A 27,131-nucleotide genomic window follows, 5' to 3' on the forward strand; every position below is an offset into this window, starting at 1 on the left:
ACTGTCAGTCTGACCTTAGGATTTGTTTTGCAAGTAGCACAGTGCAACAACTTGTGTTTTACTTAAATACAAGCTGACTGGCTGGAAGAACATAATATAATAATAAAGAAGGTCCAAGGTGCCAGCTCAAGAGAACACTAATCACCATAATGGTGACTTCAAACAAAACACAACTATTGATAACAAAACAACAACACTAATTAAACTAAGACTTCTATTAAGTCTGAATAAATCCTTAAATAAATGTTTTTTTTTTTAGTTTTTTTTTTTAGCCCCAATGCATTGCCAAAACATACATACTTATTCAAGCACAAAGGCTTATGGGTATTTCACCATTATAACCCACAATGCAGTCCTATACTGTTATTTTACTGTGTACAGGTTGTTGTTGTTTTTTCATAAAAAATACACTGTTCAATCCTGGCAAAATTGTGCATATAATATGTACATTGCTTCAAAGGTTGATTTTTTTTTTTATTATCTGACTTCTCATTAGACAGACAAGTGAAGGCTGATGTGAGATGATAAAGAACAGAGAAGTTGGTCAGAAACATCATGAACACACCATGTGCCACAAACTAATATTTTCATGGGGTAAAAATAGTTTTACTATTTACTGTAAAACTAGTCACTTCACAGTGAGCCTGCTCTTGATCTCCCAGAATGCAACATTTTTAACAGCAAACTACTGTATTTAAGAATCACAGTAGATTGCTGTAGGAATTTGGCCGTAAATTTACCATAACTTTTTACAGTGTATGGTCAGTGTTGGATGGGAACTGCGTACTATGGATTGTCAGATGAGAACCTTGATGCACATTAGGGGGCCTTTCATATATACAGTGTGAAGTGTGAGTGCTTCATCTCTCCTCTTTCTTTAATTGGACGCAAGATGTCGAGTTGTGCACTAATAGTTTAGATTGGTCAGATGGTGCAGGTGTTCTGCAAGCGGACTGGTTTTTCCATTCGATGTACACTGTGTGCCCAATTATTAGGCAAGTGAGTATTCTGAACTTACCATTATTTCCATGCAAATTTTCCAACTCCAAACCATATAAACCTGAATGCTTATTGGATTCAATCATTTTCAGGTGGTATGTATTTGTGTAATGAGAGAGGGTGTGGCAAAAGTGACTAACACCTTATATCAAGGTGTGCATAATTATTAGGCAGCTTCATTACCTCAGGTAAAATGGGCCAAAAAAGAGATTTAACTGACACTGAAAAGTCAAATATTGTAGAATTCCTTTCAGATGGATGCAACACTCTTGAAATAGCTAAACTATTGAGGCGTGACCACCGGACAATCAAATGTTTTGTTGTGAATAGTCAACTGGGGCGCAAAAAACGCATGGAGAAGAAAAGGTGCAAATTAACTGCAAAAGACTTTAGAAGAATTAAATGTGAAGCTACCAGGAACTCATTATCCTCCAATGCTACCATATTCCAGAACTGCAACCTACCTGGAGTGTCCAGAAGTACAAGGTGTCAAGTGCTCAGAGACATGGCCAAGGTCAAGAAGGCTGAAACACGACCACCACTGAATATATTTACAAGTTGAAGTGTCAAGATTGGGCAAAGAAATACATGAAGACAGATTTATCAAAGGTTTTATGGACAGATGAAATGAGAGTGACTCTTGATGGACCAGATGGATGGGCCCGTGGCTGGATCACTAATGGACACAAGGCACCACTTCGAGTCAGGTGCCAGCAAGGTGGAGGAGGGGTACTGGTATGGGCTGCTATCATTATGGATGAGGTAGTTGGACCTTTTCGAGTTGAAGATGGACTGAAACTCAACTCCCAAACCTACTGCCAGTTTCTGGAAAGTACATTCTTCAAGCAGTGGTACAGGAAGAAGTCCTTGGCATTCAAGAAGGCCATGCAGGACAATGCTCCATCACATACATCCAAGTACTCCACTGCTTGGATAGCCTGCAAGGGCCTCAAAGATGCCCAAATAATGACGTGGCCCCCGTCCTCACCTGACTTAAATCCTACTGAGAACTTGTGGGCCCTTCTCAAACGTGAGATTTACAGTGAGGGAAGACAATACACCTCTTTGAACAGCATTTGGAAGGCTGTGGTTGCTGCTTCAGTGAAGGTTGATCGTGAACAGATCAAGACACTGACTCCATGGATGGAAGGCTCATGGCAGTTATTGAAAAGAAGGGTGGCTATATTGGTCACTGAATATTTTTGAAAGGCCAAAAATGTTATTTAATTGTCATTTTGTGTTACTTATTTGTTGCACTTACTCTAAAAATTGAGAATAAACAATTAAGTTGGGAGAAATTATTTTTGTAATTTAGTTGCCTAATAATTTTGCACACTTTTGCACCCCGAGAAAGACAAAACTCAATTTTACTTTGTTAAACATTCAGGTTTGAGGTTCAATAACATTTTGGATTGACTGAGAGCACTGTGTTTTGTTCAACAATAAAATTAATCCTGAGGAATACAATTTGCCTAATAATTGGGCACGCGTATGGCGATGGATCAATATCATATGCAAACGTCTTCTGAAAACGATAAAAGGACATATTATGTTGATTTCGAGTGATTCATTCCACAAGTTTGTTAATTTTTCCAGGTTTGTCATCGAATTCAGTTTCTTTTTGTTTAAATATCAATATAAACCTTTAATCTTTAGTAAGTACGGGTCACTGATAATTATTTACGTTCGTTTCAGTGTCGACGCCGCCCAAAGAATGACCCTGCGCTACACTTCAATTAAGCCCGCCTTCCGGAGCATCCTATTGGTTGATACACTTGCAAGCATGCAGTTGATTGGTAGCTTTGCTGTCATTGAAGCACATCAAGGAAGAACACAAGGAAGTAAAACGTTGGTTCGCGTTAGAGAAGAATAGACATGCTTTGAAAGAACCGCTCAGAATTTCCACTGCTTCCATATATTACCAGGTAATGATTAGTCTTTTTATAACCCAAGTTTTGCATTCATTGGTGTTTGTTTTGATATAAAATGTGAATTTACTAGTTAAAGTAGTTTTGGGCCAGGGCTCTCACGTCCCTGCTGTTAAAATCAAGAGTAATTGTTTACACAGAACAGCTACGCCCTCGTCCTGTGGTATGTTGTCCTATTACAGTAAGAGATCAGCAGTATAACCGCTATTATATGCTTGAGTTATGGGAAAATGTAAGTTTGTCCCATACAACCTTTTATAATCTAAATACAGGTAAGGTTCTTAAATGTGATCATTTCCATGTTTTAACAGATGTAAATTATAAGATCTGAGCTCTGTAGTTACAGAGTTGTAAGCGTTGTTGTCTTTGAATTGTTTAATAACTGGATATTATTGGCTGTTCTGTTGCTTATTTAATTAAAAGATTAGTTAAACTGTGGATTAATTGACTGGCACTATGCCTGCTTTTAAGTCCTAGAGGAATTTAGAGTAAAAAGTAAATAAATAAAATGTGTACAGAGAGAGTCAATGATAAAAACCTTGACGTTTTGTTTCAGAATGTCATCCAATGAGAGGGAAGAGACCAATGACGCTCAAACAGTGCTGGTTCAAAAAGCCTCACAGACCAATAGCAGGAGAGATGGCAACACTGACAGTAACCATCACAGAGGAGTTACAGAAGGTCCCTCTCAACCTAGTGATGACACATCCATTGTTACGGATGCAAATACTATCGCTGCCAAAAACCTGGCCCTGCTCAAAGCCCACTCTTTGGATGTGAAGTTTGAAGTTGGCGAAGAATATGATATTATCGAGACCATTGGCACAGGTGCTTATGGTGTGGTCTCATCGGCCCGGAGAAGAGACAATGGTAAGAGAGTCCTCTCTACAATCCTGTCTAATATATATATATATATATCACAATCAGAATTAGCTGTATTGCCAAGTATGCTTACACACACACACACACACACACACACACACACACACACACACACACAAGGAATTTGTCTTGGTGACAGAAGCTTTCAGTGCACAGAGAAAATAACAAGACACCGATAATAAAATAAAATAGGAATTAGTGAATATATATATATATATATATATATACACATTAAAGATGAAGTGTGTAACTTTTTTGATGTCAAAATATGTTCGACTATCCCAGTTTATTGTTCATTGACGACCATTAGTAAGCCATTCATGGGTTTACCTCCCCCAAAAGTACAAACACTGAGCATCTCAGGCAAAAACATTGATGTTTATATTTTGAGCGGCCCGTTCAGCTCCACTCATCCCTTTCTAGCTTAGCCTATAGCGTGAGTTTGGGGCATGGCTACTTGAACTAGCTGTTTAGCTGGGAGAATATGAACAACCATGGCAGACTCGTACAGAGGAAAATAAAAAATTTTCATCTACAGATGTTAAAGCCAAAATTCGAAGACTTGCTAAAAGACACATAGACAGAACGGAGTAAAACAAGAGTTAACATTGGCATCGCATTTACAAGTGGAGGACACACACACGCACACCACCAATGAAGAGATCGCTCTGGCAAACGTGAGCGCCAATAACAAGATTGCCGCGGAAGTCGCTAATACACCACCGCCTCCCCCCCTCCAAAAACTGTTGTAGCAACTAACCCAAATTGAGCTAACTACATTGAAGAAATTAAAGGAAGAAAATGTTTTTAATAGTAAATTAGTAAATTGGGAATGATAGGCCTATTATTTAATTCTACTATTAATCTACTAAATACTTTAAAGAATTTAACTGGCACAAAAAGAATGACATACTACTTAAAAAAAAAATTATTTATACTAAATACAACTAATAAAAACACTTTTATATTAACTGAGTCAAAAGAATAATAATAAACAGCTGTAATTACCAGCTGTAATTACCTAAATATTTAGCTTTAAAAAAGAATACAAAGTAACTTCTACGCATGGGCTCAAGTGAATCAGTGTATCCTAGGGTTGTAACGGTATATAGGGAGATTAGATGGTTTTTGTTTGTTTTTTAATTATTATACAAGCGTCTGTATCCAACATGTGCGACATCCTAAGCCTACGTAACACGGGCATACGCATGGAAACCACTTAAATGCACACAAGAAGCTCTAAAATATGATTACTAGCTGAATCTATGAGAGCTGAAAGTGCAACCAAGTAAAAGCGAATATAATACAGGAAGCGGGAGAGAGAAATAAGCGCCTTTTTAGCCGGGAGGGATATGGGGGCTTATATTTAAGAAAACTGCCGATCTTAAGTCTTAAGTTAAGATCTGATCAGTTAAGTTTCACAAATTCATATAACAGAAGCAAATCTTAAATCAAGTTTGTTACTTTCCAACACTAATGCCAAGATCTGCCACTGCTCTAATGGATTGTATAGATTAAAAAATTTATATGCAAAAATTGGCATTGTCTCAATTAGACACCATACTGTTTTTTTTTTTTATACTGTGTGTATGTGTGTGTGTATGTATGTATATTTTTATATATATATATATATATATATTTCTTTTTACTTTTGATATATCTGCTGATTCTGAAATTAGCAGTGTTTGAGGATAGACAAATGTTCTTATGTTTTAAATCTGAAGTTATTTATGCATTCAGGCCAGCAGGTGGCAATAAAGAAGATCCCTAATGCTTTTGAGGTCGTGACAAATGCCAAACGCACACTCCGAGAGCTGAAGATTCTGAAGCACTTCAAACATGACAACATCATTGCCATTAAAGATATTCTGCAGCCTTTGGTCCCTCACTCGGCTTTCAAATCAGTGTAAGCTTGAATAGTACAGAGTAGCACACACTTTCTCTTTTGGCTAGAATATTTAAAGTAATGGATTGCCTCTTACTTTGTGTCTTATCCCTGTCTCTTCAGTTATGTGGTTCTTGACCTCATGGAGAGTGACCTGCATCAAATTATCCATTCCCGGCAACCTTTGACCCCAGAACACACACGCTACTTCCTATATCAGCTTTTAAGAGGCCTAAAGTACATTCATTCAGCCAATGTCATTCACCGTGATCTCAAGCCATCTAACCTTCTAGTCAATGAAAACTGTGAGCTTAAGATCGGTGACTTTGGTATGGCACGTGGATTAAGTGCAGTCCACACCGAAGAGTCACGTTCCTTCATGACGGAGTATGTGGCCACCCGCTGGTATCGTGCTCCTGAGCTCATGTTGTCCCTTCACTACTACAGCTTGGCCATCGACCTCTGGTCTGTGGGCTGTATCTTTGGTGAGATGCTTGGCAGAAGGCAGATGTTTCCCGGGAAAAACTATGTGCATCAACTGCAGTTGATTCTTTCTGTTTTGGGCTCTCCACCTGAGAGTATCATAGGATCTATAGGATCCGATCGGGTGCGCTCATATGTGCGGAGCCTCCCCTCAAAAGCACCAGAACCACTTAGTGCACTGTATCCGCAGGCTGAGCCTGCTGCATTGGACTTGTTGGGTGCCATGCTCCGCTTTGACCCTCGTGAGCGAACCAGTGCATGTCAGGCCCTAGAACACCCATATCTGGCCAAGTACCATGACCCGGACGACGAACCGGTGTGCGTGCCTGCCTTTGATTTTGAGTTTGATCGGCAGCCTATGGGCAAAGAACAGATCAAGGAGGCTATACTGACAGAAATCCAGGACTTCCATAAGAAGAAGCAGGGAGTCAGAAAGAAGATCCTGTTCACACCACTGCATGGTTCGGTTCCAATAGTGGGTGGTATCTCCAATAACACCCTTTGCGGCGCTCAGCAGTCTCAGCACCTGACAGAAATGGCACAAACTCATCAACAGCCAAATCTCAAATTCAAACCAGCAGACACTAAACAAACTAATGCAGTTCCTTTGTTTTGTAACCAAGATAATCCCCAAGTGCCACACCATATCACCCAGATGTTGCCATCCTTGTCCCAGTCAGTAAGTTGTCAAGATGTGGACATGCTCAGTGCAAACTCTGACGGCAAACCGGAAACTATTGATCTGACTACTCCCACCTCTGGTCAGGGCACACCTTTTACTGAACCAATGACAGACTGCACAAAGAAGGAGCTTGTCTCAAATCATGCTCCTCTCAAACACATGGTTCATTCCCACCCCATCTCTCAGATGCTGCCCACATCTGTGCCATCTAGTCTCCCTCAGTCTGGCCCTTCACTCTCTCTCACACAGTCCCAGGCTCAGTCACTATCTCAAACCCTCTCTCGCTCCCTTGGAAAAGGAGGAAAAGCAACAACCAATGAAGCTACAAAAAAGGAGGGAGCAATTTCAGAAGACACAAAGGCTGCTCTCAAGGCTGCCTTGCTCAAATCAGCTCTAAGGCAAAAGGCAAGAGGTACGTTTTCTATTTTGTTCATATATTTATGCATGAAAAACCCTCCGGCTGTTAAGTTGAGGCATCTGTACTGTATATTTACATGTTACATTTGTTTTATAAGATTTCTCATAATCAAGGCCCCAGAGATTCAACACAAGACCTATTTTTCCACATACACACTGCAGCTAAATACGGATGTCACTTCTCTTCTGAGTGCTTAATCCCATTCTGTACACACAAAGTTTGGTTATTTACAGGAGTGACAAATCTCTCAGAAAGAAACACTGTATGTTCCAGGCTCATAAGAAAATTTCAACATACATTATTATGTTACAAAATAACGAACAACCAGTGGGTTAAACTGTTGGCATACATGCTTCTTGTTTGGAGCCTTGAGATGGCAAAATGCTGCTGTAGTTATCAAGCATCACAATTTTGGAAGTGACTATATCATATTCACATATAGTATGATAATTTAGGGTATATGATGATTTAAACTCCTAAAGCATTGTGGTGTGTACGAGGCCATGGAATACTTAACTTTCAGTGAAAATCAATGGGTCTGTTCCAAAACCTAGTTGCTGCCTTGTGTCTCCAGCCTACATACAGTACATAGGCAGCTGCCTTCTATTGCAGCATCCTAATTGAAATGAAGCCTCATAAGAGACATATTTTGAATGCTCTTCATAGACAACAACTCTGCGCTTCATTCAAAAAGTGCACCTCACGCACAGCGCACGGGTGACTCGACTCGCAACTGATTTCAATGCAGGTGACACGAGAGGAATGACATGATATTCTAATGAGCATAAATACGCATAGCATAGCATTAATTTTGGATAAAATAGTATGTTTTCTATCATTTTAAACTTTTTTTATCGATGCTTTTCAGAATTGAATGGAAAATAAGTACATTTAAAATCAAAATTTCTCTTGCTTCGTCCTCCATCTTGGATATATTTTTCCACCAAGCTCATTACAGGGCATTCTGCGATAGCCTACTCCAGGAAGGATACATATGATGCTACCTTAGAATTTGGTCAAAATTAGGTATCTTACTAGGCAGCATAATTAAGATACCTACATTTTGGAACAAAAAAGGCAGCTCACTGGGTTTTGGAACAAACCCAACAAGTACTGTCTTAAGTATGTACTGATTTTCTCATCCCCAGATGGAGGCTCTTCAACTCTTGGTATAGACCTAATTAGAGGAGCTGTTAGAGGTTTATCTTCATCGCTCTCCTCCTCTAACTGTGGCCCAGAGCAGAGAAAGCCAGTGACTGCCCAGGAAAGACAACGAGAGAGAGAAGAGAAACGTAGAAAGAGACAAGAACGTGCCATAGAGCGAAAGAGGAAGATAAAAGAGAAGGAGAAGAAGGAGGGAAAACCAGGAGAATCTTTGGGTGGGGTTTTACTCAGTGACAATGACAAGAAGCTGTTGGAGCGCTGGGGACGAATGATGGACAACCGGGTGGACAAATTGCAGGCCACAGAAACAATTAGTGCCAAAACCAGTGAGAGTAAGACCACCCCCTGCCAAATCCAGCCAGCAACAGGAAAAAACCTCATTAAGACAAACTCAGATGGAGGAGAATCAATGCCGCCGAAACAACCAAATGAAGTGCAAGTTTTCAAACCCCCCCAAATACTGCCTCAGATGGGACAGTGTGATGGGGAAGGAATCTTCCATCCACCCACTACTCATGAGGCACCGCCAGTCTCTCTAGGCCCAGCTCAGAATGGAGATGTAGGAATTGTTGGTGTAGTGGGTGGCAGAGGTTTTGGTGTGGTTGATAGTGGGTTAGGTGTTGTTGGTGGAGGGGGCATAGGTGTGGTAACTGCCCCAAGTGCCTTTGCCAAAAACAACATGCTAAAATCCCACTCACAATTTCTAAGTGTTGGAACAATGTTCACTGAGAATTGGACTGGAACCCAGGCAGGTGTGGGAACATCTCAGTGCCAGCAACCAATATCATATCAACCCCAGAAAACTCACCAACCTCCCCCAGAACTGAATCATCGTGCTCACTCAGGCTTTCCTCAACAGACTTGTACACATCCTCAAAGACCGAGTCATTCGCAAATACAACCTCAACCCCTCACACACACACCATCACAGTCCAATCCTCACATCCAGCTGCTGCCAGTGGAAACGTTTATAACCAAACCATCATTCCTGAACCCAAGCGGCGCTGCCAGCATTGGGGTCTCAGACACTAGCACATCTCTCCCTAATCCAGAGACTGTCAATGGTGCTCAAACCCTGGACAAACTTTGTGGTTTAGGGGAGCATCAAAATTGCTCTCATTCACAGGGCCCTTTAAAACAGCTTCCAACAGCTGCAGCTCAACCCTGCCTTAGTCTCACGGACACTGGACAGCCAGCAAACAGCATCCCTGATATCCATACAGTGACACAGCAACTCTCAAAGTCACAGGTGAGAAAACTTGCATGAAGGTGAAAGGTTTAATTTCTGAGAACACAAAATAGAAAATGTGAGTGGTGCTTGCCCACACAAAACTCGCTGCCATGATGTTGGCCTTACCACGTTCATAGTATTTGCTAAGGTGTTCTGAGTGGCTTGCTTTGTGGTTGCTTACTGACCCAAGTCAAAAGAGTTTATCCCCAGTCTATAAGTTCTGGTTCTAGATATGGTTCTGGGCCCTCTGTCAGTGTAAGTATATGACCCTGTTTACACCTGGTATTAAAATGTGTTCTCTGTGATCTGATCACAAGTGGTCTGCCGAGACGCATTCCTGTTTTCACCTGGTATAACCATGTGTCTTCTGTGACCACTTTTGATCAGATTTCGAGTGGATTTCCTGTATAAACCTGAGCTTCAGATATGTGTACTTGTCGTCTGTGTTTCTGCATGTTGATATCAGACACACTGAAGAATAGGGGTGCACTGATCAATCGGCCACCGATGTAAATCGACCGATCTTTGTCTGATGTCTGTGATCGGCCGATCGTGCCTAGAATGAGGGCCGATATTTTTTGCAGCACACAGGGAATCACACATACACTGCTACTCTAATGAATGAGTGCTTTCTCAGCCCTTGATGCATGACAGTGTGGCCTCTGGAAGGTGAATTGTTGGCTGCAAACGGGTATAAAAATGAATTAAACAACAAATAAACAGGCATATACAAATCTAAGTATACGTGATGTAACTTGAGTCATGACAATCAGACATTGTGTTGAGCGATAGAGACTGTTTGAGCGATCACTCCCTTCAATATGCTCACTTGCGGTGCCAATCAAACATGCGCGCTCTCAATATCTCATCAGTCACTCATCTCAGTGCTATTCTGTGAGGATCCCAATTTAAATCAGATTAATGTTGGTCACATTACCACTACTCGCATCAATTACATTTTAACCATTTTAACGGCACCACGTCTTCACGCATTTGCTTAATATTTTGTGATTTGTGTTACAGCAAAACACCAGAGACAGTAAACATATCATAGATATTAATGATTTCTCACTGGAGCAGTTTTAGAGCTTGTAATGGATATATTTTTCTTATTTTTGAACGAATCTCTTCTGTGTGTGATGCTCTCATGGGTTTTACTGCTTACCAGTATGTCCCATTGACCTTTTGATATTGACAACAGAACTATTCATAACTGTTTCAAAACAAATAAATTAACAATGAATGTAATTTTAATGTCATTTTGGTAACTTTATAAAAAGGTTCCATTCGTTAACATTTGTTAATGCATTAGGTATCACGAACAAACAATAAACAATATATTTTTACTGCCTTTATTAATTGTAATGTTAGTTAATAAAATTACAATTGTTCATTGTTAGTTCATGTTAGTTCATAGTGCATTAACAAATGTTAACTAATACAACTTTTGATTTTAAAAATGTAATAGTATATGTTGTAATTAAGTTCATACAGTAATGTTGTTAAATAATGTTAACAAATGTAACCTTTTTGTTACCGTAATTTAACTGTGTGGGGCATAAGCATATAACTGGACAATATAACTTGCAAAAGTGTGGTAAAGGGCACTTTTAAAACAATTGGTATCGGTATCGACCGATCTTAGTGTTAAAGATCGGAGATCGATATCGGCCTGAGATTTCCTGATCAGTGCACCACTACTGAAGAAGATCCATGAAGTTCTTGTGCTTGCGTGTGTGTGTGTGTGTATTTGTGTGTGTATATATATATATATATATATATATAATATATATATACACACACACTTATATATAACTTTTTTAGATTTTCCAATCGGTTACTTGCTTTTAAAGCCGCACATAACCGGCAAAGATCAAACCCTTGTTTTAGCGTAGCATTGATTTACAGGTGAGGGGTGGTGCTTTGCTGCTGTCTAGGACACATTCAGGATAGATTAGTAGTTCACATCTCAAATGTGATGTGGTCACATATGTTTTTGACTACTTCCATATGTGGTTTCAGTGATCCGTTCACAAAATATTTTGCACCCCGTTTCCACTATAGGGCTGGGCGATAGGACGATGTAATCAGATATCAACATCTGACAAATATCCAGATACCAATATCGACACTCATTGACAGATGATGTGCGACAAAATCGGGAAATGAAAAAACCATGGAGCTGGGAAGTCGCCAGATATATTAAATAGTTGCCCAGGTTTGAAATTAGCACCCACGAGTCGCGAACCGCCAAATGCGGGTTGTCTATTCCATGCACAGTGGCGGGTAATTTTGCTCATCTACCCACCACTCAGGCGGGCGACCTGTAAGATGTCTCAGAGTGACGCATGACAAGAAATGCTGTTAGACACGAAGGCACGTGTTTGAAGAAACACACTTTATTATATTTTTCTGTCATCTGTTCTTCAAAGCCGTCGATACGCGTGTCTGATTTGCTGTTTGTTAATTGGCGTGAAGCGCGAGCTTGTCTCGCAGAACACACGCATGTAAAGAGTTCACTCTTTCTTCTCTATTTCAGTCGTCTGTTAAGTTAGTTTTATTTCCACAGAACAGTTCGAGCATAACATGCATTGTAAACGCAACTCTGCAGGTTCACAAATAATAAAATAATACAAAGACTAAATACTCAATCTTCAATGTCCATTATTATTATGTTTACATTTATTATTTTCTGATCTTATTTTGTATAAGTAATTTTCCACCTTATATTGTAGACGGATAGGCCTACCTGCGTGACAGAATATGAGAGGTGGTAAATACAAACATTTTGACCACTTCATTATTTTGATTGCTTTGTTTCGTTTGAAGTGCAATTGAAATTTAGAAATATCTTTGGATTAAGTTTTTCATGTTTCAATAAATTCATTACATTTTGAATGCAAAATCAATAATGCAAAAATATTACACACACGCTTGGCAGTGGGGCCAGGGGGGCTAACGATGTAATCGAATATCGCTATATATATGTATTTTTTTTAAATAAAAATATCTTGAACATATTTCTTGCATATCGCCCATCTTAATACCAAGTGGTAATGGGGTCTAGGGGATCTATTTGCCACAGGGCAAAAATCTAAATCAGATTGATTAGAAAAGTAAAGCACACCTCTCCTAAACAGGATGCATATCAGGTATCAATTACATCTGAGCACAAACGGTGCGCGACGAGTTTTTCAAAAACCTCACCACTGTATGCTTCCGTACGTTCATAAAAAAATAATTATTTTTGCAATTCTGTCATGTGCTGCAGAAATTACGCACCACCATAAGTCACTATACTTCATTTGAGATGAACTGCACTCTTTTTTCAGTGTTGGTCAAAAGATTGTTTTAGTGTCTCTTTCCATTGTCCCTAATTATATCGGTCATACCCATGTTGTCATTTTCCCTGCCAGGTTGAGGACATTTTGCCCCCAGTTTTCTCAGTGACCCCCAAAGGCAGTGGAGCTGGATACGGTGTTGGCTTTGACCTTGATGACCTATTCACTCAGTCTCTTTCCGAGCTTCAGCACCCTGACCTCCGGGAAAGGTTTGTCAAAAGTCCTGGGGCCTGATGTATAAAGGTTGCTTATGCACAAAATGGGCATTGGCAATTTCTCACGCACACATCAGTATTTATAAAAAATAAACTTGCCATTAATATGTGTGCACCATCTGCACACTCTTAACCTTGGATCTTTTACTAGTGTATGCAAGTTGGTGAACAAACTGAATGGACTGATTCCAAACTCTGCTTTTACAACACATTTAGAATAAAAAAAGTATTGAGTTAAGCACTCAGATCAGAAGTAATGGTTATCCAGGTGATATTCTATTAATTTTATATAACTAATTAAAAAGGCATTAAACTGGTCTATAATGGACCGTAAAAAGGAAAGATTGGTTAGAGATGTTCTGCCTTAAGAAGACTTTTCCCATAGTATTATACAGAGGGAGATGCTTCTAATGAGAATAGGGATTTTTTTGGCTTGTGGGATTTTCAGTTCCCAAAGCCATCAGCTTGGAATTGTTTAATTACAGAAATCACATTCTGAGATAAGACAGCATTCAAATAAAGATAAATCTGTGATGCGTACTTGACACTCAGTGACGTGGAATGGCCTGGTAAAACAGGCAGAAAAATGTCAGACACTACCCGACACATTCAGTTGTTGAATGGACCAAGAGTAGTAGTCTGCTGTCTGCATAGGTCTTATCAGAAACACAGGTGCAGCACTGCACAACATAGACATAAAATGTGCTGCCTGCCTCACTTAATCCTGACCTGAAGTGCAATGGTAACTCTGTTTGTAGTGGTCTTATAAAAATATTAGACATATTACAAATATCTTTTCGAATATAAAACAAAAGATAAGCTTGCAAGTTTTATTTTTAAAAAGCGCTTTAAATATCTGAAGATATCAGACAAAAGTCTTTTATAGCATTTTATATATCTTTGTTTCCAAGGCAAGTTTATTTATAAAGCACATTTCATACACAATGGGAATTCAAAGTGCTTTACATAAAAATGATAAAAATAAAAATACAAGAGAAAATAAATTAAAACCAAATGAGAATAAGAATAAAATGTAATAAAATACATTTTAAATAGTAAAAATTATTAAAATGAATAAAAAAAGAATACAGTAATAAAATGAAATCAAATAAAATTCCAGTAAAAATATCTAACTTATCTATTAAAAAACACCTTTAAAACATTTAATGTATTACCTGAGAATCATAAACGCATATGCTACATTAAATTTATGCACTACAACAATTAAAAATCATTTACCAATGGGTGTGAATACTGCAATTATTTTCAAGATATAGACCTGTTCTCTGAAAACACATCTTCATATCTTATAGCCTAAAATATCTTTTCTTAGGTAAATTGATGTGGTTTAAAAGATGTCTAGATACTTTACTTTAAAACTAGACAAAGACTAAGAAATGTACTTGGAATGTTTGACTCTTATGCACCTTTTAATTTAAATGTACTCATTTCTCTGTTTAGTCAGATTGACTTGGCCCCCCTCTCTGCATCCCTGCTTTCTGATTGGCTCGAGGTACACCGCATGACCCCTGTTGACATGGAGTCACTTCAACAGGAGCTCCAGCTTGGATCTCCCATGATCCTCTCTGACAACTCAACGCTCCCTGACAACTGATCATTCCATCCACATTTCTTGTCCAACACCTTGTAGAACCTCTTTATGGAAGTGAACAAAGGAACTTGATAGCTGTACTGTCTACCAGTGTACTATGCCTAGAAGAGTTGGTAGAGTGAATCTCATTGCAATAGGCTCCAAATAATTAAGGACTTAACCTAAAATCTTACCCAGAAACGTGCCTTTATCTTTAATGGGTTCACATACACTATTTATTTGTGCCAACATCAAAGTATGTCAAATTATCACAGTTCAGTTTTTGGGGGGGTTTTCCATTCTAAGAATTTCAGTGCCATTACAAAGCAACAAGGATAAACCAGGGAGGAGTTCAGTTCTGTTGTATCAGTTGTGCTAATGCATACTAGCATTCATTAACTCTGTTATGTCTGAATGTGATTTTAAGGCAATGTTCAAGCCGATAGCAATGAAATAGTAACGGTCATATTTTTATCTCAAGTTACTTGCAGTACACACTACAGTAAGTCACCACAAGGGTGGCAGTATTGTGGTGGATAAAACACAACAAGGGCAGCAAAGCACAGTGGCGTCATTACTGAAGATGTCTAACTGTAGATATTAGTGCAGAGTAGAGAAGTGATTAATTTGATGTTGCATGAATGCTTTCTAGAGAACTTTGCTCAGTTTTTACACCAGCAACAAAGAGTATTGTCTTGAATAAATCTGTCACAGGGATTCCTATGCCCTTTAGTAATGATGTCTTTTTTTCAGTGTTCTGTTTAATGATACATAGAAGCCACACAACAGTTACTTGCACATTTCTATATGCAGTGTTCGCCTATCATAAATATGCATGCAAAAAAAAAAAAAAAAAATCAATTACAAAAATGAATTTATTTACAACATTAAGAAAATCATTCACCAATAGATACAAAAATACAATTGTTTCGTTATATAAGTGCATTACACAGAACATATATCAAATTGCACTAGCAACTAGATGAAAAAAATTTGTTTTTACATGATATAAAGTTACAAAACATTCATAATTACTGTGCAAAATATTGGATAATTTTTCTTTTAGTATGCTTCATGCTTAAAAATATTTCACATTAAATCTCTGTGTAGCTGTCAATGAGGTAATGTACGAAGACTATATTAGTGTTATTTTGACTAAGATCTAGACTAGATTTCTGTGGATTTGACTTGTTAACCTCAGACAATTTCAGCTAAATTTTAAGTGCACATTTTCACAGTGTAATCACTCATTTATTCCTGTAGCCACTCTTATCACACTGTTAATCATTACAGACTTTCACTGATTTCAGGGAGTTAATGCATTACTAAAGGAATCAAGTGAGCAGGTAAAATACATACAAAACAGCTAAATCATTCAGCATGTCTATGTGGAATACTTGGTGTGTACCACATAGGAAAATACATATTATGAAGTTTTGTAAAACATATATATATATATATATATATATATATATATATTAACATGGGTCAATGTGTTTATCTCAGCATATGTACCAATACCGCTAGAATTACAGTCCTGATAAGCACCATGACTAGGGCTGCACGATTATAGCAAAAAAATAAATAAAAAAATCATAATTGTTGATTACTGCCCTTGATATTGTAATCGCGATTATTAATGTCGATTAAAATATTAAATTACCGTGACGTCACAAAGTAAGCAACCGTGCGGTTCTTCAGAGTAGCAGATTTCAGTGGTGGATATGAGCTGTGCTCCAGTTTCTTTTAAGCATTAAATATTGTAATAATGTTTGTTAATGTTAGGCCAAATAAAACGTATTTTAAATGGATATCTATGGTATAGAATAAACTATTGCTAAATTACTGCTTAAATTATTAGTCCATATACAGTATGAGATATTCAATATTCAAACTTATTAACAGCCAATTTAAATCGACCAAGTTACTTAATGCGTTCAGTAAGTCCTTTGGTGGCGAGACGGGACCATTGTTCCCGTTAGATCTTCAATGGTGATCTTGTTCATGTAAGATGATCGTTAGATCATTTTTGGCCTCTGTGGTTGCACTTCGGAAATTAAAAACAGTCATTTGCAATCGGAGTTTGTGCGATTCTACCAGCTGCGTGGCAAATTAGAGCAGACGCGATAACAATTATGGTGATTCCTGAAATATGCTATTCATGCCATATTCTTTATGTTGACTACACCTCCAAAACACACTTAGAACAGTTAAGCTGAATTACTTTATTGCTATTTTGTACAAATCAAATTCACACTGGCATAACTATTAACATGACAAAACAAAACTGTTATTAAATTTTTAATAATTTGTACACAGAAATCGAGCAACGCGACAAACTGTCCCATTATAGTGACTACTGTCACTCACTGCAGGTTTACATTAAGAACTGCATTTTGACACGAGCTCAATGACGCTCCGCACAAAGTTCTGCACACTCGCGCATGCTCCCATTAAAAACAAAGCTGTCTAATCAGCATAATAAATCAGTTATTTACACCGCGTCTATGCCTTCATTAGAACGGGAGCGTTTTAGTTGTTGTGTTGCTCATTTGCAGTCTATTTAACATCTATTTTCAAAGCAAACTGTGCAATATGCAATGAATCCAAAATGCTAAGTGCTTTTCGCTCTTGTTCTACAGCTTCTTTTCGAGTGTCAGGTGATGTTTCTTCAATATTCATTTTCGTGTGCCACCGCAAACAGAGGGGGAACGTAGAGCAAGCATCTGTGCATTCAGACAGTTGTCATCACTGATAGGACGGAGGACTAATTTAAGTGGCTCTGATTGGCCATTACCGTTCCATTGCTCAACGGACATGTTAGTGATTGGTTAGAATAGAAACCATTGACGCCGTTTACGCACCTTTTTATTTGTGAAATAGCGTTTACTCACATTTTAATTTAATTAATTATCGTTTACCTACTTATTACCACGTTCCCAGCATTGCTCAGGCAGGCGAAGTATGCTCGATTTGCCTTGCAAGCGTGCACTGATTCATCTATCCAACAAAAAACTCCGCTCATCGGCGTGCACGCTATACACTGACGATGCATATGGCAAGCCAAAAGTATGTACAGGTGCATCTCAATAAATTAGAATGTCGTGGAAAAGTTCATTTATTTCAGTAATTCAACTCAAATTGTGAAACTCGTGTGTTAAATAAATTCAATGCACAAAGACTGAAGTAGTTTAAGTCTCTGGTTCTTTTAATTGTGATGATTTTGGCTCACATTTAACAAAAACCCCACCAATTCACTATCTCAAAAAATTAGAATACATCATAAGACCAATTAAAAAAAAAAACATTTTTAGTGAATTGTTGGCCTTCTGGAAAGTATGTTCATTTACTGTATATGTACTCAATACTTGGTAGGGGCTCCTTTTGCTTTAATTACTGCCTCAATTCGGCGTGGCATGGAGGTGATCAGTTTGTGGCACTGCTGAGGTGGTATGGAAGCCCAGGTTTCTTTGACAGCAGCCTTCAGCTCATCTGCATTTTTTGGTCTCTTGTTTCTCATTTTCCTCTTGACAATACCCCATAGATTCTCTATGGGGTTCAGGTCTGGTGAGTTTGCTGGCCAGTCAAGCACACTAACACAATGGTCATTTAACCAACTTTTGGTGCTTTTGGCAGTGTGGGCAGGTGCCAAATCCTGCTGGAAAATGAAATCAGCATCTTTAAAAAGCTGGTCAGCAGAAGGAAGCATGAAGTGCTCCAAAATTTCTTGGTAAACGGGTGCAGTGACTTTGGTTTTCAAAAAACACAATGGACCAACACCAGCAGATGACACTGCACCCCAAATCATCACAGACTGTGGAAACTTAACACTGGACTTCAAGCAACTTGGGCTATGAGCTTCTCCACCCTTCCTCCAGACTCTAGGACCTTGGTTTCCAAATGAAATACAAAACTTGCTCTCATCTGAAAAGAGGACTTTGGAACACTGGGCAACAGTCCAGTTCTTCTTCTCCTTAGCCCAGGTAAGACGCCTCTTACGTTGTCTGTGGTTCAGGAGTGGCTTAACAAGAGGAATACGACAACTGTAGCCAAATTCCTTGACACGTCTGTGTGTGGTGGCTCATGATGCCTTGACTCCAGCCTCAGTCCATTCCTTGTGAAGTTCACCCAAATTCTTGAATCGATTTTGCTTGACAAACAATAAGGCTGCGGTTCTCTTGGTTGGTTGTGCATCTTTTTCTTCCACACTTTTTCCTTCCACTCAACTTTCTGTTAACATGCTTGGATACAGCACTCTGTGAACAGCCAGCTTCTTTGGTAATGAATGTTTGTGGCTTACCCTCCTTGTGAAGGGTGTCAATGATTGTCTTCTGGACAACTGTCAGATCAGCAGTCTTCCCCATGATTGTGTAGCCTAGTGAACCAAACTGAGAGACCATTTTGAAGGCTCAGGAAACCTTTGCAGGTGTTTTGAGTTGATTAGCTGTTTGGCATGTCACCATATTCTAATTTGTTGAGATAGTGAATTGGTGGGTTTTTGTTAAATGTGAGCCAAAATCATCACAATTAAAAGAACCAAAGACTTAAACTACTTCAGTCTGTGTGCATTGAATTTATTTAATACACGAGTTTCACAATTTGAGTTGAATTACTGAAACAAATGAACTTTTCCACGACATTCTAATTTATTGAGATGCACCTGTAAAGCCAAGAGGGTCAGAATTCACGTTTTGTATCGCTGTATTAAGCTTTGAAAAGCCATTTTCTAAAAGCCGTAAGCATTATACGCTATAGACTAAAACGGCATTTTGGATGCACAAATACGCGCTTTATTTGCGCCGTTTTCCTTATAGTATAATTAGTCTCGCCCGCTGATTTCCACAGCCAATTCGTTTTAACTGTTCTCACCCAATCAACAATGAACTGAGTCAGACCAGACAAGTTACTTCACACATGCGCATTTGTTTGGCGATTAGTCAATAGTGTATTGTGAGCCTTTTGGCTTGCAATAGATGTTGAACTACCCAACCTCTGATACGCGGTCACGTAAGCCAACACCTCTGGATGTGGACAAAGAGGCATTCTGGGCATTGTTGTCCTAAAGAGGAACTAATAGTTGTTCTTGTCATTGCCATTGAAATCTGTGATTAAAAACAAATACACATGCAGACAAGAATTTTGAATGTGGCCAACATACTGACTTCAATTAGTCAAAATGATTAGTTTTATTTGGTTTTCCGGCAAGCGTTGAGACAATGAGACCTGCAAGCAAATGTGATAAACTGCAAATATTAGTTGTCACCAGTTTCATGTGTAACAGTTATGTATTGTACATTAATACATTGTTTATGTTACAATTTGTATCCACACTAGTGCTCTTTAGCGCTTCAAAATACTTAATGTATTTGCAGTGTAGCTCATATCAGATAATTATTAATGTGAATAAAAATATTTTAATATCAACATTTGCAAATCATATGTTTGGTGGAATGTGTGTTCAGTGCAGATGATTTATTTTTTTAGATTAATAACCTGATTAATTACTTACACTAGGCCTTCCTTTTTAGTAGACTTGCATCAAATGCAATTAATTGATACTGTTTAAAAATGTAATACGTTTTTGATTATATTGATGAATGATTTGTCGTATCAAAATTATCCGGAGAAATTCATAGTTTACCAACGTTTTTTTTTTTTTTTTTTACCACTACATCACTGGCTGTAATCGTCTGTTTTCACGATGACATAATCGTGGCAGCCGTAATCGTAATCGCGATTAGTTTTTCAATTAATTGTGCAGCCCTAACCATGACCCTGTCAGCCCAATTGTGACTTGATCCACTCTTCTGCTGGACTCCTACATGGGACTGGATGTAGTTAGCAAAACTAGACACTTTAGCATAGACTCCTGGTCGGTTTGGTTTATCACAGCCAAAACCAAAGCTACCAATTCCAGCCTGCACCCAGCTACCATCACTGACCTGACACACCAGAGGGCCACCAGAATCACCCTAAACAGACAAAATGGAGATGTATGAAAAAATGTTTCAGTATTTTCGTGGCAACAGAAAGGCATTACATGAATTTGGAGGGTACGCTGATTAAGCCAAAATTCAAAATGCTCCATTGTACTGTTGAAACTTATAGAGAAGCTGGGATATGAGAGAGAATTTTAAAAGGTACACTCAGTACTTTTATGTTTATGTAGTCTTGGACACTGACACTTACGGGACTAGATTCAGCATCATTCAAACACAATAGTTTTTAGTTAAAGGGATAATTCACCCAAAAATTAAATGTCTCATTTACTATAACTCTCCACTTTCACGATTCACATTCTTCGTGCTTATTGCCACCTACTGGGCAGGGAGGTAAATTTACAGTAAAAAAGGACTTAACTATTGATCTGTGTTTCACCCACACCTATCATATCGCTTCTGAAGATATTTAACCACTGGAGTCATATGGATTACTTTAATGCTGCCTTTATTTGCATTTTGGAAATTTTAAGTTCTGGTCACTATTCACTTGCATTGTATGAACATACAGAGCTGAGATAATCTTCTAAAAATCTGTGTTTGTGTTCTCGAGAAGAAAGAATTTCATACACATCTAGGATGGCATGAGGGTGAGCAAATAATTATAGATTTGTAATTTTGGGGGTGAACTATTCCTTTAACAACATCATTCTAGAAATTCACTATTCATTGTCAGCCATGATTTATTTAATCAATGAGTGAGCGTATACAATAAAATTAAGCAAGTAGTATTCGACTGGTCATGTGATCCTAAAATGGCAGCCCCCATGAGGGTACCCTCGCTATGTAGAATAAAACAGCTTTTATAAGGTTACTGATATGACTGGTGTCATCATCTCAAGTGAGTAGTCATGATTCTATACATTCAATATTAAAATTTATTTCTATTCGAGTAAAACGTTCTTAAAAAAATATAGTGTGCATCTTTAATATTGAAAAAAATTACATAAGCTTAAATTTGTGCTTGCCAATAGCATTATATATGCTAGCAAATGTATGTTTTCCACACACATACTGCACACACATCAACAAACAACACTCTCCTCACCTGGCAGGAGTCTTTGCCCCCTTCTTGGAAGCCAGCACACATCATGTCATAGCGGATGTCAATGTTCTCTGTGGGGTTTTTCAGAAACATATCCTGACATGTCTTCGAGTCAATGATAGGCACCTGCAATTCCTGTAAAGGCCCAACCCCCTGCAGAGTAACCAAAGAACAAGATGGTGGTTTAGAGAGAAAGATATTAACAATAACTACTTCCTTTGTCATTTACAAAATAATCAGAAGAATCTGCCCTGATGAGCTGTACTTATTTATGAAAAAAAAAGAAAAAAAGAAGGATTGTCTGTCTGATGCAGACAATTGTCCAGTTCTGATTTATTTCCAAACATAATGATGTCTAGCATATATTGGGTTCTTCATATTACTTAAAGCATACTGCACTTGGGCTACTCTTATGCTAAAATGTGTGATTTATAAGTGATTAAACTTCCGAAATGTCATTTCAGTATGCCATTATGAGTTTTTAAAATAAATACAAGTAAAAATAAATGTTTTCCTTCGCTATCTTTCATCATTCACACTCAAATCAAATCACTGTTCCTGTTTCCAGTACCCAAATCAAATATGCTGGCTATGCCGCAGGTTGGACATCGTGGCGTTTGGTCTCAAGATACACAAGACCAAACATGTTTGATGTTATTAATGTCCAACCTGTGCTATAGTCTCCAGATCTGATTTATGCATTGATCAATGATTTGATTTGAGAGTGCATTGCAACTTAAACTTTAGTCTGTTCATCACACAGTCACCATTCACTTTCATTACATGGCAAAAAGCCATGTAAGGACTCTTCAAATATCTCCTTTCATGTTCTCTGAAATATCAGTCATGCGGGTATGGAACAACATGAGGGTGAGTAGATCATGCCAAAATTTTCATTTTTGGGTGAACTGTTCCTTTAAGTGTAGATTACATATTACATATTTATGAGCTGTGCATGAAGGGAGGAATGTCAGATAATTGTACTATGTGATTCAGACAACACTCACTCCCCTGACACTCACCACAATCTCTAATGTCACCCCATCCAGTGATCATGCATCTCATGTCACTGCTGAACTCAGCACTGGCTGTGGGCAAGCTGACCGGCTGAATGTGTTCAGTCCACACAACAGATGACGCCAGCTCCACCAGGGCGATATCCTGGCCCAGCTGGGAGTTTGTGTACCCCAACGGAACCACCACACGACGGATACTATGACTGGTCTCGTCCGGGTTCCAACCCTGCATCTGCTGCCAGCCCACGTAAATGATGTAGGAGGAGATGTCATTAGGGCTGGACAAAGAGGAGAAATTCATATACAAAGTCTGTAATAAAATCGCAATGTAAACAAAGCATTGTGTTTACTTAAAGGAACAGCTTACCCAAAAATGAAATTCTGTCATCTTTAACTCACTCACCCTCATACCATTCCAATCCCGTATAATTTACTTTCTTCTGTGGAACATGGAACATGGAGATGTTAGGCAGGATGTTAGTCTCAGTCACCATTCACTTACATTACAACTTTATTCATACAATGAAAGTGAATGGTGAATGAGACTAACATTCTGCCTAAAATCTTTTGTGTTCCACAGAGAAAGCAAATTCATACAGGGTTTTTCTTTTTTTTTATATATTATTTTTTTGTGTGAACTATTCCTTTATTATTTTACTGGTGTTTAACAGAGGTGTATGCAAACTCACTTTGGAAAGCAATGAGCAGCTGACAGAATCCAGTTCTCTTTAATGACATTTCCTCCACAAACATGTCCTTGACCATTCTACAATGTACACATCATTCATGGATTAGGTGAATATTGATAAAAAAAAAAAAAAAACAAGCCTGGACAGACAACTCAGAATGTACACTATAACATAAATAAATAAAAAGACTTATCAACTTTTAAAATGGAGGAGAAAATGATTTCCATATCTTCTGGTGCTGATGTCAAAGGCTGTGATCATTTTGTTTTCTCGCAAATTCATCTGTACATTGGTGATATGGCTAATCCTAATCAAATATTTGGCCCAATGTTTGTGCCATCTTTTAGGGTGGTACAACCACACTTCTGTTATTGTTTATGCATGTACAAAAACTGTAAATTTTCCTATTGTTTTATTACATGTGAATATTTTTACATATTGTTGGGCCTACGCAGTGCATGGTAATATTCGCGACATTTAATGTTTGACTTTTTGAAAGGAATATTCCGGGTTCTTTACAAGTTAAGCTTAATTGACAGAATTTGTGGCATAATGTTATTACCACAAAAAATTATTCAGACCCATCCCTCCTTTTCTTTAAATAACAAAACTGAACTTACTATGGAAGTGAATGGGGCCAATATTTGGAGGATTTAAAAGGTAGAAATGAGAAGCTTATGATTTTATAAACCACTTACATTAATTCTGTAACAATTTGTGTTAGGTTAGCAAGCAATTTTTTTAAACTAAAATCATGTTAACACATATTGTTTACAAGTTTTTGCTATACTTTTGAAACAGTGAGTGTTTTAACATTAACTGATTGGCCCCATTCACTTCAATTGTAAGTGCCTCACTATAACCCAGAGTCAAAATTGCTGTTGATTTAGCTTAACTTTTATAAAACCCAGAATATATCCCTTTAAGGAAACTTTTGTTACTTTTGTACAATAAACAATTTTGGTACTGTGTTGGGTTACCACTCAATGTCCCATGTACTGCAGTTCATTAGCTCTGTTCCTGTACTCTGCACAATGACAATAAAGCTGAATCTAATCTAATCTAATCTAAAAATGTGAGCCCTGAAGCAAAACCAGCTGAGAACTGCTGACTACGAAGCATTTCAAAGTAACCAAAGCCTCTTGACATTTTCTCGGTATTTCAAAATATTTGTAATGGCTGCCATTTTTACCTGAATATCCACCTGCCAAGGCCAAGCTCCCTCTGATGCAGAAGAATCTCCAACAATCCTGTTTAGCATTTGTGGCCGACCACATTCTAAAATTAAGATAACGTTTTTCAGTTAGCATCTTATTTTACTTGTTGGCTTTCCTCTAATGAAACAATACAACACACAAAAAGCTGCCTGTATACTTCATACTGCAAGCATATTGATATAGGTTCCTAATATAATATGGGACCCCATCAGTGTCACTTTGCCCCAGAATCTCATTTTATTAGCTTAATGCAATACATTAAATTGAAAGTCTCAAACAAAATGTAAATGATTATATCTTGGCAATAGAATTGAAATATAGTAATGATATCATTAGAAAGTTGAGATTTTCTTTATTATTTTATTGCTTAAAATTCAAAATGTGTTTGTGTCAAATTGACTCAAAATGATGGAGCAGCTCACATATATTAAACATAGATTTTCACTTATAGATTTCTCTCTCACAGACACAAACAACATTAGTAAATTAGGTCAGTCTCTTACCTTGAGCCTCGCCCATCCATAACAACCCTGAATGGCGCCCAACATAAATGGAAGCAAATAATTAATTAATAAATAAACAAAATAGTTTATAATCCAATGTTAATGCACTACTAACACCATTCATTTTCAGAAAACAAACTAAATGATCAAAACACAACGTTATGCACCTACCAATAAACACCAAGAAGACAGTCCAAAAATATGATGTGTTCTGCATCCTATTAAAAATACGCTACTTTCCTTCTTGTGTCTAAAGAAAAGGTAATCTTGATCGAAGTTGATAATTCTGAAGGAAAAGACGCAAATCTGTTAAACGATTGTTACTGGAAATATTTAATTCCTAGATCGATGAAGTCTAGAAATTAGTGAACATCAAGCCATCTGAAGTTTCGCTAGAGGAAACACATTGTTCGAGATCTTTATTTTAATGATACACCTACCTGTCCACCAATAGCCAATCAGAAGCATCCGCCCCGCCCACTGGGAGCGCACACTCCGCCTCACCCCTCACCTGGAGCAGTTTTGGTTTTCCTCTTTGGTTTCGAGAATGTGTCCGGGAATGTGGCAAGGTGATTTTGGTATAGGCAAATAAAAGTTTGACATGTGAAATATCCAAATAACTGTAATCTAAATAATATAACAATATCAACCATTTCACCTAGTGGTTAAAATATATAGGCCGCTTTAGCCTGTTACATAAATGTTGATTTAATTGTTTCCAACCTTCTGTAATAATTAACTCGAGTTTAAAGCTGTTATTGTGTCAAGTGACCTTTGTCATCTAATACTGGTGATTAGTTTGCAGTGATTTTTGAAACTGGTGTCAGCAATTGCTTTATATTCTCATGAATCATGGAAAGACTCTAAAAGAACAGGTTTGGCTGATTTAGAATGGCTCACAAGCAGGCCTATGCAAGCAATGCCAAAGACAGGTTCCTATTATAAACAAAGCATAATTTCCACCTTTTGTTGTTTAAGTTGCAAATGTGGCTTTATCATATGTCAGCATTGACATACAGTATATCCAATGTAATCATAGCTTCTTGGCTTTTGCCTGTGTGTGAATCCAGCAAACAAAAATGATAAGGTAAACGGGGTGTTGTGTAGATCTTGGTTCCATTTCTCATTGAACTCACTCATGAGAAACATGCTTCCTCAAGTCATGCCTGCATGGACTGGTGTAACATTAATCCTTTTCTTTGTTCTTTTTGTCTTCGTCTATGTCTTTATCTTTTTTTTTTCTTTCTTTTTTTTTAACAGGGTTTGGTTAAGTCTCCTTTATATTTTTTGTCTTCTCTGTCTATGTAATCTCTAGTGGTCTACTTATACATTGCAGAATTGTGTGTTTTTGTAATTGCCTGATGCATTTAACTTTGTCTGTGCTTGTGTTTGCAAGGCATCTGTGTCTGTATAGATGCAACAGATTTATCAAACTCCTCCACTAGCTGGGTCATTCTCAGGAGGTTCCTATGGGACCCCATTTGCTGACTTCTTCCCGTAAGGTTCCTGTTGATTCCACTTGCTGTGTTCCTTCTAGGAGGTCACTGTGAGATATCCTGTATGATTAGTTAGCACATCTGTTTCCAGGTATAAAGGTCTGGTCAAAGACACTGTTCTTTGGGTTAAGATTCAGAAGTGCTATACTACACGGTTGTCATAAATAAACTATTTTCCCCAAAGGTACTTGGTTTTGCTTACTCTTCTTTATGTATAAGACCTCTAATACATTAGCGAGCCACCCAATATCTGTTAAGCCAAATACAAGAACGTACAGCAGGGTGGCCGATGGCCATTATAATGCCACTAATACAGTTTAATGTCACCAAAGACAAAGACATTTGAG

The 27,131-nt window shown here is 38.0% G+C and overlaps 2 protein-coding genes across 3 annotated transcripts; one reads left to right on the forward strand and one right to left on the reverse strand.

Annotated features, from left to right (window-relative positions):
- Positions 1-2,809: 2,809 nt before the first annotated feature.
- Positions 2,810-15,605, forward strand: LOC127427375 (mitogen-activated protein kinase 7-like). 2 transcript variants are annotated; one of them, XM_051674956.1, is made up of 7 exons: positions 2,810-2,924; positions 3,484-3,797; positions 5,550-5,715; positions 5,818-7,271; positions 8,426-9,690; positions 13,089-13,222; positions 14,690-15,604. In XM_051674956.1, the coding sequence occupies exons 2-7, from the start codon at positions 3,485-3,487 to the stop codon at positions 14,841-14,843; spliced, it is 3,486 nt and encodes a 1,161-aa protein (XP_051530916.1). In that variant the 5' UTR covers positions 2,810-2,924; position 3,484; the 3' UTR covers positions 14,844-15,604. The 2 variants fall into 2 exon arrangements, with proteins under 2 accessions (XP_051530916.1, XP_051530914.1); XM_051674954.1 differs by lacking the exon at positions 2,810-2,924 and adding an exon at positions 3,118-3,199 and having other exon boundaries at positions 14,690-15,605.
- Positions 15,606-20,509: 4,904 nt separating this feature from the next.
- LOC127427429 (serine protease 27-like) lies at positions 20,510-25,987 on the reverse strand. The gene is made up of 8 exons (XM_051675037.1): positions 25,729-25,987; positions 25,460-25,574; positions 25,289-25,315; positions 24,761-24,846; positions 23,569-23,645; positions 22,888-23,157; positions 21,867-22,029; positions 20,510-20,791 (listed from the first exon to the last, which is right to left on the reverse strand). The coding sequence occupies exons 2-8, from the start codon at positions 25,503-25,505 to the stop codon at positions 20,516-20,518; spliced, it is 945 nt and encodes a 314-aa protein (XP_051530997.1). The 5' UTR covers positions 25,506-25,574; positions 25,729-25,987; the 3' UTR covers positions 20,510-20,515.
- Positions 25,988-27,131: the final 1,144 nt, after the last annotated feature.

The sequence above is a fragment of the Myxocyprinus asiaticus genome, chromosome 36, assembly GCF_019703515.2.
Source record: "Myxocyprinus asiaticus isolate MX2 ecotype Aquarium Trade chromosome 36, UBuf_Myxa_2, whole genome shotgun sequence".
NCBI classification, from domain to species: Eukaryota; Metazoa; Chordata; class Actinopteri; order Cypriniformes; family Catostomidae; genus Myxocyprinus; species Myxocyprinus asiaticus.

Excerpts from the sequence above, each read along its gene's own strand:
- LOC127427375 (XM_051674956.1), top strand. The coding sequence starts at position 3,485 with ATGTCATCCAATGAGAGGGAAGAGACCAATGACGCTCAAACAGTGCTG. Across the intron at positions 3,798-5,549 it reads GGCCCGGAGAAGAGACAATG|GCCAGCAGGTGGCAATAAAG; the intron begins GTAAGAGAGTCC and ends TTATGCATTCAG. Across the intron at positions 9,691-13,088 it reads AGCAACTCTCAAAGTCACAG|GTTGAGGACATTTTGCCCCC; the intron begins GTGAGAAAACTT and ends TTTCCCTGCCAG.
- LOC127427429 (XM_051675037.1), bottom strand. The coding sequence starts at position 25,505 with ATGCAGAACACATCATATTTTTGGACTGTCTTCTTGGTGTTTATTG. Across the intron at positions 24,847-25,288 it reads ATGGATGGGCGAGGCTCAAG|AATGTGGTCGGCCACAAATG; the intron begins GTAAGAGACTGA and ends TCTTAATTTTAG. Across the intron at positions 23,646-24,760 it reads CTTGGCAGGTGGATATTCAG|AATGGTCAAGGACATGTTTG; the intron begins GTAAAAATGGCA and ends TGTACATTGTAG.